Here is a 13,207-nt window from a genome sequence, read left to right on the forward strand (position 1 = left end):
AACACTGATATTCCACTTTCTCCTTTATTGCAGATAGTGCCATTCCTGGCCTTAGGCCTTGGTGTTGATGACATGTTCTTATTGACCCACATGTATGCAGAACAAGAGCAGGGTCATAAGGGATCTCACAGTCAGTACCAACCTAATGTAAGTTTGTTGCACACACAACAGAATAGAACAATAATTTGGGTGCATTATGTATGTCCAGCTCTGAAACAAAACAAAATTTATGTGAACAGGAACAGACGGGCATGGTGCTCAAGAGGACGGGCCTCAGCATTCTTCTTACCTCACTAAGCAACATGTGTGCTTTCTTTGCTGCTGCAATTATTCCCATCCCAGCGCTGCGAGTCTTCTCACTACAAGTAAGCATAGCTGCTTCTCTTTATACTGTAAGCAGAGTGTGAAGCTCACTGTGAATAACTGCAGTTATGATCAAGCAAATTCAGTGCAGCAGAAATTGTTTTGTGAAGGTTTTGGCCTCACAGTGATGTACATAGGACATTGTCCATTGTCTTAGGTATACATGAAATACCACAACATTCTGAGAAGTGATTCTATTTTATCTTCAGTTGACTGCTTGTTAGTATAATGATTAAGTAATTCCTTGGAGCAGAGGCCTTCATGAGAAGCTCAAATGATCAGGAAATTCTGAGCCTTTTATGGAACCTAAAAGACCATGTTCCCATGAGCTCACTACTGAACCTTGCCTTACATCTTATTTCTTTAATATCTGTTTTAATATTATTTTCTTTATGTGTGTTGTCAGGTTTCTTTACTAAAATTTTGTATGCATTTATCATCTCTCCATGTGTATTGCATGCCCCACTTATCACATCCTCCTTGATTTGTACTACTAACATGTAGTGAACAGAAAAAATTATGAAGCTTGTCATTATGTAATTTTCTCTGTCCTCTTGTATCTTCTCTCGTAGGTCCGAATATTGTCCTCAACACTTTGTTCTCAGACGCCTTCAATCAGATGTTATTAATGACAAATAATTTTTATGGTTTTCTGCTTCTGAGGGAGGCAGAGCCCTGAATCTGCTACTAGCTACACAGATGTCAGTAATCTCATAACTAAAACAGTGTTTGTCTGTAGGATAATAAACTAAAAAACAGAGCCAACTCTCAAAGTACTGTGCATGCCAGATATTCCTCAGAAAATTGTCAGTGTAATTGTGGTGAAACAGTTGCTGGAAACTGACATTCGCCAATTGCCTTCTGTGCCAAGTTTTATCATAAAATCCCTAAATATAATTCCCTCCAGTGGGGTTGATACACACTTTTCTTGTTGACCACAGGCAGCAGTTCTGGTGCTATTCAATCTTGGGTGCACCTTACTTGTTTTTCCGGCTGTTGTCAGCCTTGATTTGCGACGACGGCGCTCAGGGCGTGTGGACATGCTGTGCTGCTGTGTGCCAGGTGGCCTCACAGGCTCTGAATGGCCTTGCTGCACCCTGCCTCAAGTCCCAGCTGGTCATTTTGTGCATGTGGCTCGTAGACGGAGAGGACAGGTTGTGCCAGAACCAACCAAGAAACTTCAAGCAATCACACGAGCCCTTCCTCCTGACAGACAGCAGACTGTGACTGTGTTGGCACCGCAGGTGGCACCTATGCAGACCTTGACACCTGTGAGTTCTGCACTTTTCTGCTGACACTACATGAGTGGGATGGTGTACCCATATGTCTTCCAAATGTGTTCTCAGCAATTTTACATACCTCATTAACCTTGCTACAAGTCTAATGTTAACATGATAGCTTATTATTGCAAGGCTATTACTCACACTTCACATTTCATACTGCATAGTGTCTAAAATTGTCCTTTGATTTTATTAAAAATTCAATACAGTAAAAATATTTGAAGTAAAGTTGTAAATCTTAGTTGATAAAGCTGATAAATGCCAAAGATACAAGAGAAAAATATTAATTTTCAATGTACCCAACAATGTTGAATCATATTCAGAAGTTACATGTGAGCATGGTAAGTTTGGAAGGGATACAAGAAGTATCCAGTCATGGTCTGTTTAAAGGTTTTCTGTTCAATACTGAAAGAAGTCAATAAAGAATCTGTCAGGGATAACAACCAAACACAAGTTGAAGCCACAACTGCTAGAGTTGCATAGTAATTACAAGCACGACACTGTGTGAATATTGTGACATCTTGTTCATTTGCTTTTCATTGCACTCATAACAACATTACACAGCATTTGACATAATTGCTTGGGTAATGAGTGTATGAGCAACCAATTTTGGCTTTTCTCTTGATGCTTAAAACTCCAAGATTACTTAAAGTGATGGTACAAAAGTCAGTTTTTATTCAGTATATGCACCATTTTGTACTGCTGCAAACAAATGCTCACCTAGTGATAGAGGTGAGAAACTGTGTTAACAGTAGCAGGAAATACAAATGTTAGAACTAGAAAATGTATGGAATTCAGTAGAAATGTTTTCATATGTTGGGTCTTTTGAGAGTGGCACTGAAATGGTTTCCTACAGTAAATAAGAAAAACTGTCACCCCTAGAAAGTATAGTTACTGCCTACTTTGTAAGAACCACACTCTCAGTCTCTGATTGAATAGTTTTGTAGCCGACTTATTTCTTTTTGAATGAAACTGAAAGCCAAAATGGTTAATCAAATTTATCCCACTTTGAAATTTAAATATGATAAAAATAACATAGCATTAAAATTGTTAAATGCTACAAGACTGAGAAGCAGCTAAGACATTGTGTGTGTACTGTGAGAAGGTCTGTATTACTTTTCCTCTAATATGGAACAGCGTGATACAGATCATAAATATATAGTAATTCTATCCTGTTACAGGAATGTTGGGTAGGATCTACAAGGGAACTGCTGACAGTCGACCTTGAAAAGGGACAAGGGGCAGTTGGAGGTTGTGGTGGACATCACATTATGCATGAGTGCTGGGGCTGGTCCCTCACAAAGTTAGCAGCTACACACTATGCACCTCTCATCACAAAATCACCCGTGAAAGTATGCTTGCATCAACATTTACATATACAGTCTTGCTTAACAACATGTAAGAGATATTTGTGTATAAGAAAAATAACTCAGTTCTGTAATTTATTGGCTCTCTGATATTTCATGACTGAAAGCCAATTGTCATAATATCCTACTTGTTTGTAGAAAAGTACTGATTCTAAAGCTTACAGAATTTCTACCACCTTCTAGGAATGTTAACAGCTGATAACATTTTCTGACTAATGTATTCCAGAACAGCAGTAATTTTAATACATTATGTGGATGGTGATGCTTGCAGGTGGTGTCTATGGTGACCCTAGTGGTGATACTAGCAGGGAGTGTGTGGGGAATCACAAAAGTTACCGACGGCCTTGATCTCACTGACATAGTCCCCCAGAACACAGATGAATATGCATTCCTCAGTGCTCAAGGCCAATATTTTGGGTTCTATAACATGTATGCTGTGACACAGGGAGATTTTGAGTACCCAACCAATCAGAAGTTACTCTATGAGTATCATGAGGCATTCATGCGTGTCCCAAACATTATTAAGAATGATGATGGTGGCCTTCCAGAATTCTGGCTCAGTCTCTTCAGAGACTGGCTGATAGGTAAGACATTATGAGACATGAAAGCTACTTTTTAAGCAATAAATTATAGACATAAACTCACACAATAAATTTCCTAAGTGCCCCAAATTGTCCATTCTGTAAGCTTTGTCATAAAACTGAAAAATAGTGCCTGTTCAGAAATTTGGGGCTCAGGGGAAAGTTGTCATCTTGTTATGTTGTGCATGTGTGAATTAGCATTAAAATTTAATATGCAAGCTCCCTGATATCAAGAATAATAATAATCTAAAATGGGAATTGTAAAATTGTAGAATGTGGGTGACCCCTTCATCTTCACTTCCGGGATCAAACCAGTTTCTTTGCTGTTCACCTTCCCCATGGATTTGTGTTCTGTATCTCTCTTCATTTTACCCATCTCCTGCTGCTTGAACATTGCCTTTGGATTTCTACAATTCACTAATACCAATATTTACACTCCCAGTCTTTACACCATGTTTTGTGGAGTTCTCTTTCCATAGAGTACTGTAGCACTGATTCAATGATAAATATAAAGAACCCTAACCTCATTTACTTAAGTTTTGTACTGGTGATCTGTATGATTTAAGTAACCTTTTATTGGAAGGATTTTAGATATTGGCTCTTCATTCATCTAGTTATAATTCTGAGTTCAAAGATGAGATTGGAAGTAACAAAACCTCCCATAAGCATGATGGTATAAACAAAAAATTTATTGTTTATGAGTTAACTTTGAAAAATTTATATCCAGATTGTTTCTTTGCAAACATTTCACTGCTTACTCCTCCAGCAAAAGAACAGCATCAAACACGAAACTGTGGAATGCCTCTTAGGTCATCATAGAGTTGCTAGATAATAGATACATACAGTCATTTTACTTAAACTTGCAGTTACTGATTCTAAATGAATGTCATTTCAGTGTTACAGCAGAATGATATGCATTTCTCTTTCACTCAGCTCAGCTTTTTCTACTTTAACTGTGATTTTTAGATGTATAACTACTGTTATTTTTATATCTTTTCCAAAATACAGGATTACAGAAAGCATTTGACCGAGACTGGTCTCAGGGAAGCATAAAACAGGAACGATGGTTCTCTAATGCATCGGATGAGGGGATCCTTGCCTACAAACTGCTGGTTCAGACTGGGCATGTTGACAACCCCATTGACAAGTCACTTGTCACTCAGGTAACATCCACGAAGATGGTGTAGACAAGTGTTATGGAGCAACTGCAGCTCATATTTGTGGTGCCATGATTCACAAAGGCTTCTGCATTATGTTTCTGGAAAGTTATCTTTAAAATGTTTTTGTTCTCAATTATTGAGATTGGAGGGGGCAAGATAATTCTAAAACAAGTCTTTGACAAACAGTGTCAAGGTACAGATTGAATTCAGGTGTTTCAGGGTAGGATCTAATGGTGGGCTTTTGTGAACATGGTTATGAATATTTAGGTTCCATAAAAACAGGTAATTTTTAGATCAGTTAATTAACTATTCAGGTTCCCAGACCCTATCCCTTATGCAATCATAGTTAATCATTACTTTGTTAAATACTCTTCAGGAACTTAAACAAGCCTGGCTTATGATCTTTAACATTTTCTCAATTGTTCTTGTCAAAATAGATATTTCTAAGAATTGTGCTGCCTCCACACTACTTCAGTATTGAAAGTTGTCATTTGTTTTATAACATTTATTGTGGCACAACCAAATCATTGATTCTTAGGGTATTTAATGATGTTTGTTAAACTGCATTGGTTATGTAATGTTAAATGAGATGTGAGGAAAAGTATGAATTGCAGTCATGTAAAGATCTGAAAAGAGGTAAGTGTGGTTTATTTAAGGAGAATTGGGGGGAAGAAATCACAAAAAAACAACCTGGCCTAGATTAAAATCAGGCACGTCCTGAATGGAAGCAAACAGACTGAACATTAGTGAACACAATCCTGGAACTTGGGTATTTTATTTTGCAGGTTAGGCTGGTAGATGGAGAGGGAATCATTAATCCAAAAGCATTTTACAACTACCTCAGTGCTTGGGCATCTAATGATGCTTGGGCATATGGAGCATCACAGGGAAATCTGCACCCAGAACCACGACCTTGGTATCATGCTGCAGAAGATTTTGAGCTGAAAATCCCCAAGTCTGCGCCTCTGGTATACACACAGTTGCCCTTCTACTTGCATGGTTTGGGAGACACGCAGCACATCATACATCTTATAGCGCAGGTATATGATAAGGTTTCACTTGTTAACAAATCTTTAAAATGAAAGAAAATTTTCTTCAGCAAACTTCCGAAGATCTCAATCTTTTTATAATCTCTTAATTTTTAAGCCCATATTCTGAAAACAGAAATTCTGTGTTCTTATCATTTTATGAACAAAATAGCCCAGAGCCTACAAATGTTTTCCATCAACATGAAAAGGGTTACATTAGCAAAGTAACTGGCTATGGGCTGGATGACCAGGGTTCAGTTCCTGGCAGAGGCAGAAGATTTCATGCTTGCTACAAGTGGAGACTGCCACCCAGCCATCATCCCGTGGGTAATGGGGTTGCCTATCTCATGGAGGTAAAGTGGATACAACATGAAGCACTGACCTCCATCTAGTGTTAAGGCTAAGGAAACAACTTTACCTTAACCATTTAAGGGCTATAGATTTTTCTTTCTTAATTTATTTCATGATCTTTTGTCAGTTGCACAGGTTATGCAGCATTCATAGAAATCTCTGTAGAAACAAGATACATGTGACAGTGGAATTCATTATAATATCACAGCTTTATACCATCTGCAGGTGCGGTTATTGTGCCAGAAATTTGAAGAGCGGGGGCTTCCCAATTTCCCTTCAGGGATCCCGTTCCTGTTTTGGGAACAGTACTTGGGCCTACGCCAGTCACTGGGGCTGGCTTTGCTCTGTGCTTTGGTTGCGGTCTTCCTGGTCATGGCTGTGCTGCTGCTCAACTTGTGGGCTGCTACTCTGGTGGTGCTGGCTCTGGCAGCCATGGTAATGCAGCTGCTAGGGGTCATAGGAATCCTTGGCATCAAGCTCAGTGCAATACCTGCAGTCCTACTCATTGTGGCTGTAGGCATTGGTGTTCATTTCACAGTCCACATATGCCTGGTAAGGGAAGGAACATGACTAAAGCCAGCAGCTGAAATATATAGAAATATGATTTTTGGTTATTACCTGTTACTGTTAGAATTTTTAAGACAAAGAAGTTTAGTTAGGTTAGGGAGGTTAGTATACATTAGTGAAACCAGAAACATGTAAAACATTTCAATTGGGAGACTTCATAGAGACTAATGCAGCTTGGGTGTATGTTATAAAAGAGTGACACATTGAATTGATTCTGGGTACAATCCAGTGACAGGCTAATATGGTAATGGTCATTATTATGTGCCATAAAACCATTTTTTTGAGTATATTGATAATTATCAGTATGCCTTAGAGCATGAGCACATGCCACCAGCTTCCCACAAAAATATTACTAATGCTGATTTTTGATGTTGTATGGCTAAGGTCAACAGTTCACTTTTAAAACACATTTAATAGCTATATTTTGACCCTTACTCAGAGAGAACATAAATAGAATGTATATAAAAGTGAAGAAGAGAATACTCTTTCAAATAGTCCGGAGACGGACTAGCTCTATCGATTGAGCCCAACTGAGTAGGTTTTACCTGAAGAGGCAGACATAATCCTGTCTCCAAAACGCTGTGTTTTGAAAAATGAACTGGACGGTATTTTTAGATAAAGACAGGACAGTGGGTAATGTCCAGAAACATAATATTTGTACTGATGTACCATCATCACAAACTTCTAAAAATCAGTAGACTTACAAATGTAAAAATTTACAGGATAAAGAATTCCATTGCTCATGCTCTTCATACAGAATTTTTTCCCACCCAAATAATAAGTTATTTGCAAAGAAATAAAAGCATATATTATAAATATATGACTTTTGTTTCAGGGGTTTATGACAAGTATAGGATGCAGAGATCGACGGATTCGTCTTGCTGTGGAGCACACATTTGCTCCAGTCACTCACGGAGCCCTTACAACACTTCTTGGCATCTTCATGCTGGCATTCTCAGAGTTTGACTTCATTGTCAGGTAAGATCATATTTCCACAGCATACACGACTCGGCTTCCATTACACCATCTGACAGCACAGTGCTGATACTTCCTTTCATTAAACTGTTCCACCAAAAAGCTTGCTTCCTGCAACATAATACAGACAAGCTGTTGTAATATGAGAGACTGTTCAATTAGTGAATCAGTTGAGTCTTGTCCTTAACTCTGCACTTCCTTATTTTGACAAGTAGACATCCTAATTTTTGTAAGGGACATATTCTGGAGTAATGAACTAAAACCAGGGACCAGTTAAATACAAAGCAGAAGTGCTACTCACTGCAATGGATGTCAGTCGAGGCAAGTCTGTCTCAGTTCTTCTTGATGAGAACCATTGATAGAAAAGAGGCCTATAACAAATACTGCTCTAAGTGACATCCATAATTTAACCATATATAATATGTATATATATAGATCTGCTAGTAACAAAGGAGATCATATCGTAAAAAATTCATAGTAGTAAAATGATTTTAATGAAACTAAAGCATGTTGAAGATACAATGGAACCCGCATTTGTTGTCCTCAGCATAAAGTTTTCCTCTTTTAACATTCAGTTTCAGTAATTCCAAGTTAATAATCTGTGTTACATTTGCTCCATTTATTCAAATTCAGTTTCCCAAAGAAATCTTAAATGGGGGTTACACTTTATGTTTAATTAGCATTACTGAGTGCACATCTGAAAGTTCCTGGGTTAGGTCACAGAAGAAATGTTGGCTTAACTTTCTCAATTTTGGTTGCCATCTTCTTCAAAATAGTCTCCTTGGGAACGTACACAGCGATCCCATTGTTTTTTCTATGCTTCAAAAGCAAGGTGGAAGTGATTTTCCTTAATGTTGTCGAGTACCGCTTGCAGTTCCCTTTGGATGTCAGACTCTGTTTCAAAACGTCATCCCTTCAGTTTCATTTTCAATTTTGGAAACAAAGTGAAATCACAGGGGCTAAGTCCAGTGAGAAGGGAGGATGGGGAACGATAACCCTGTTGTTAGTCACAAACTCTGCGGCTTCCAGGGACGTGCGGGCAGGTATATTGCCGTGATGAAGGAGCCAGTTGTGGTTGCACTAAAGTTCCGGTCTTTTTCATTGCGCATTTTCTCTCAAGCGTCTCAACACATCACAGTAAATGTCAGAGTTGACTGTAGAGTTAAATCATAGGGGATGAGATGGGCAGGACTTCTGAGATTCATGATGATGATAAGTACATACAAAATTTAGTTGGAGAATCTGAAGGGAAAAGAGAATTTTGGAGATACTTTGGTGTAGATGGCTGGGGGAATGTGATAATGGATCATAAAGAATAAGATAAGAAAACTTAATCAGTAACCCAATTTACATTATACCATCAGTGGAATGAAGATGATGAATAACCCCAGAGTCATCCTGTAGCTGCTTCATAAAAACAGAAACCACAGCGTACTTTGTAATAGCAGATAAACTGTTTAGCCACATGAAATAACATCTGCAGAAGTGCCTGTAGTGGCACACCTGTCAGGACCACCTCATATACTGCTCCCAGGCATCTGTCTCAAGTTACACAAGAGATCAGATTACTGCTGCTTAACTAGCCAGGGCTTCCATTTCAACTTGCTCAACAAGCTCAGTGCTGACAGCTTCTACGTTTCACAAGGCATAAAGAGCAGAGACCACTTTGTAGACTTAGGCATACTTAACGTATGAGGAGCGGATGTGAACTGGATGAAACTGACTCATGATAGGGCTCTGCAGTGGGCTGTCATCGATTTGATCATGAATGTTGTGTCTGAGGTGCTCATGGTGCCAAATATGAAGACCACAATCTTCAGGGTTATAACACTGCATAGTTCAGAGACAGACTGATGTTTCGGAAGAACATTTTGCCTCCATCTTCAGGGTCAAAGAGCGAGTCAGGAATGAAATCAGCAGAAGCTAGAAGCTAGTAGCAGGCTGTGCTAGTTTCTTTCTTGGTTTAACCTTCAAACTTGAAGATGGGGGAGATATGTTCCTCTGAAACAGTGGGCTGTCTCCAATCTGCACAGTGTTATACCCCAGGAAAGTGTACTCTTCATAATCATGAATCTTCCAGTTACATAAAAGATAGAGAAGAGCTTTCCCAAGCCCCTATTTGATAAAATTAGTTTAGTTCAGATATGATGGAATTAAATGATTATCTTCACAATGCACTCTCAAATTGCATCCTGCTGTGGTTAACATTCATGGCATTTTGAAACACAATAATATACATTTTTATCACTTTAAATTGTCAAAGGCACCAAACTATTGAAGGGAATATGCAGACAGGTGACTCAAGAGGCAACTGGAGCTATGTTTTGTATTGTTAAGGTAATGAAATTATGGGTCTTATTTTGGCTTGGGCATACACAGTTTTAGAAAGAGGAGTATGTCCGTAATTTATTTTACCATGCTGTTGGTATCTAGACTGTACAGCATCAAATGACAGGATGATTAATAAATAGTGAATTGAAAGGGACTTGGAATGAAGTGGTCATTAGCCTAGTTCAAGTACCATCTGTGCATATGCTTGGGGGTACTGAGGAAAACCACAACCACCTCAGAATATCCAATGTTCCAGTCAAGATTCAAACCCGGCCCCTTCTGAATATAAATTTACAGCATTACTACTAGACTACTAACCTGCTCAGTGACTAAGGTGTAGATCAGAGGATAATATTAAAATGAATCTTATGTATATAAATTGTGGGATGTTATATCATCTGGTGCAGGAAAGAGTAGCAGAGATGTTGATGCTTACTGTGGCATTTTGCTCACAAAAGACACCCAAAATATCTCGGCTGGTTCAGAATAGGTCCCTAACACATTTCTGGGGGTGGTGATGATGAACCTTTTGTTTCTTTAACAGCTTGGTATTTCTTGAATAGCAGAATAATTCCTGTACAAGGATGCTGGTTATTATTCATCCAAATTCTTCCACTGACTTTGAAAATCAGTAATGGAAAGAAGACATGAAATATTTTTCGGACCATGGTTTCAGCATATATTTTCTACATACATACACATACTGTGGCACAGAAATATTAGACTTTCAAGACAAGAGCTGCAATGTCCATATTTTTAATTATTTTGCCATGTGAATAAAATATGCCAAAACTGCTTTGTTCCATGTCCTTATGGAATTCATCATTCACACTCATCTCCCATTCAGTGCTACAAAACATGAACAGTGGGAAAGCATAAAACAAGACTTATTAAAAGAAATATGTGTGCAACCATTAGCAGTGCCTACAATGAAGCCCAGTCTACTATTATTTTGATCTTGTCCCACTGAACCTGTGAAACAAAAGAACAGGAGCAGGATGTGCATCTGAGTAACACTGTTACATGCTCGACTATCAAGACGTTTAACATGATCTGCAGCTATTGGATTACCAAAGGGACATGTGACACATGGGGAGTGAACAGCTAAACCTGTTGTAACATATCCAGTGGAGCCAACAAATTGCTGTACAGGTGATAGATAGTAGAGGTATCATGTAATTCCAGACTCTGAAAGCAAATCCAGTAATTCTGTGGCGATATCTAGTGCAGCATATTAAATTAAAAAATAATAATTTTTATCTTAGTGTTCGTAATTTTTTTATTTTGGTTGATAAGGGTAAGTGCTCATAATTGAGACTTTTATGTTCATGATTTTGTAAGATTAAGTTAACCCTCCATTAATTTGCAATCTTCTAAATACACCATTATTATCAGCAAAAAATTTATGAAAATGCTTTGGTCACCTTTGGAACTGGTCATCCTACATGGCTATATGCACAGCTGGCCTTGCCTCTTGTATCTTCATTTTATCCAAATAATACAGGGAAGTGAATGTGTGTTTACACCTTATGTAGACAGGGGCAAATACTGGCCAAGCCTGTAACTCAGTGAACACTCATCTCTGAGATATAGAGTGCCGGAAGAAGTTAATGCTGAGTGGAGAAGCCTGTGAGGTAACTTGAGCCACACACACAGTACTTGACCATTATTCTGTTACAAGTTCTAATGTTACAGAAGTCAGGGCTTCCAGAGGAAAACATATTTCCTATCAAACTGAATCTGTCTGTGCAATAGGGACACAAGAATTTGTTCTTAAAGCAGGATAAGATGCCACATTCTAAAACTCCTTTTAGGTCAATATGCATATGATTAATACTTCCTATTCTATGCTCAAATTATGCAAAGTGTCCTTTTACCTTTTATTCACTTTCAAGGGCTGTCTACAAGTGACTGTCTTATGACATAATAATATGTTCCCTTTGAACTACATCCCTCCCAGTTCATAATTCACAATCATCCTCCCATGTAATCTGCACAGCTGAGAAAGTGTCATTAAATGAACTAAGGAACCAAAACATACAAGGAACATCTGAGGGGAGTAAGGCAAGAGACCAAGTTTAGCACAGAAGCAGTAATTAAGTGAATGTCATGGTTAACTTGTTACCACTCCTGCTTCATGTTTTGTAGGCCTGGGGGTTGAAATCTCATCCCACAGACCAATCCTGACTGATGATTTTTGTGGGTTTCTTTCACTTCCTCCAAGCAAATGCCAGGACAGTACCTAAAGTTAGAACATGGCCACTTCTCTATCCACTCCATTTCAGTTCATAAATCACTGATCATTTCAACACTCACTCTTATACAGACTAAGCTACTGAATGCACCAAATGAAGTAATCAGATGCTGGAACAAAATCCCCTCAGTCCACCCCCTGTTCATGCATGGTACTGTCTTCTGTTTCAGATATTTCTTCTATGTATTGCTGGCACTGGTAGTGGTGGGCCTCTTTACTGGACTAGTCTTCTTTCCAGTTCTGCTGTCTTTAATAGGACCAGCTGCTGAGGTAAGTAAATTTATCATAGTTTTAACAGCAGGAAAGTAAATCATCCCAAAACCCATTACTGTTCTTATGAACATACAAGGGAGAAAGGCAAGTTCAGTTTAACTCAAAAGTAATGTTGGCAGCATTGAAAATAACGGTAGATACAAACAATATGAATCTTCTTTCAGTTGAACCTAGTTGGTTCTGTTTGTTCTTTAGTAATTATAATATGTTGACACTTTGATATGGCTGCTTGATTAATAGAACATACCTAAGAACAAGATTTGTGAACAATTTTTTGAGCTTGCAGGATGCAGAGACTAGAGAAAGTGGGGAAAGCACAACAGTTCAGTATGGCAAGAACTATATGAGCCAGGGGAAGGTTTACAAATCAATGAAAAGATTCAGTGGAGGGTCGACAAATGCTGTTGATACTGTAACGTGTTTTGCCACTGAAGACAACGTTCAGATTGTTAATTGGTTTATTTAACAACCTACAAGTCGTAGCTACAATTAACCCTTTCGCGCGGTTATTTAAATTCTGCGGCCTTCTCTCCGGTGGTAATATATTCAGCCGGCCATTTAAATTTTGCTCGAAAATGATTTATTCATCATTGTTCTTAAATTATATGAGATAGGAACATGAAACTTTCACTAAAATGATCTTAAAAGGTGGTTTTATAACCTTGCCTTATAATATG

At 38.3% G+C, this 13,207-nt stretch overlaps 2 protein-coding genes across 4 annotated transcripts in view; one reads left to right on the top strand and one right to left on the bottom strand.

Moving 5' to 3' along the window:
- LOC111874295 (protein patched) overlaps positions 1–13,207 on the top strand; it is a 120,284-nt gene that overhangs the window by 94,857 nt on the left and 12,220 nt on the right. For both annotated transcript variants that reach the window (XR_002844525.2, XM_023869671.2), the window contains exons 12-21: positions 34–147; positions 240–365; positions 1,305–1,634; positions 2,825–2,995; positions 3,282–3,594; positions 4,600–4,754; positions 5,537–5,791; positions 6,356–6,682; positions 7,533–7,675; positions 12,428–12,527. Coding sequence is in view for 1 of the 2 variants with exons in the window: in XM_023869671.2 (XP_023725439.1) it covers positions 34–147; positions 240–365; positions 1,305–1,634; positions 2,825–2,995; positions 3,282–3,594; positions 4,600–4,754; positions 5,537–5,791; positions 6,356–6,682; positions 7,533–7,675; positions 12,428–12,527 (2,034 nt within the window). In the remaining variant the exon portion in view is untranslated. The remainder of the gene's footprint in view (positions 1–33; positions 148–239; positions 366–1,304; positions 1,635–2,824; positions 2,996–3,281; positions 3,595–4,599; positions 4,755–5,536; positions 5,792–6,355; positions 6,683–7,532; positions 7,676–12,427; positions 12,528–13,207) is intronic.
- The window catches only part of LOC111874296, a 36,505-nt gene continuing 30,979 nt past the window's right edge, over positions 7,682–13,207 (bottom strand). For both annotated transcript variants that reach the window (XR_002844526.2, XM_023869675.2), the window contains one exon: positions 7,682–7,783. The gene's annotated coding sequence lies outside the window, so the exon portion shown is untranslated. The remainder of the gene's footprint in view (positions 7,784–13,207) is intronic.

The sequence above is a fragment of the Cryptotermes secundus genome, unplaced genomic scaffold, assembly GCF_002891405.2.
Source record: "Cryptotermes secundus unplaced genomic scaffold, Csec_1.0 scaffold2042, whole genome shotgun sequence".
Classification (NCBI taxonomy): Eukaryota; Metazoa; Arthropoda; class Insecta; order Blattodea; family Kalotermitidae; genus Cryptotermes; species Cryptotermes secundus.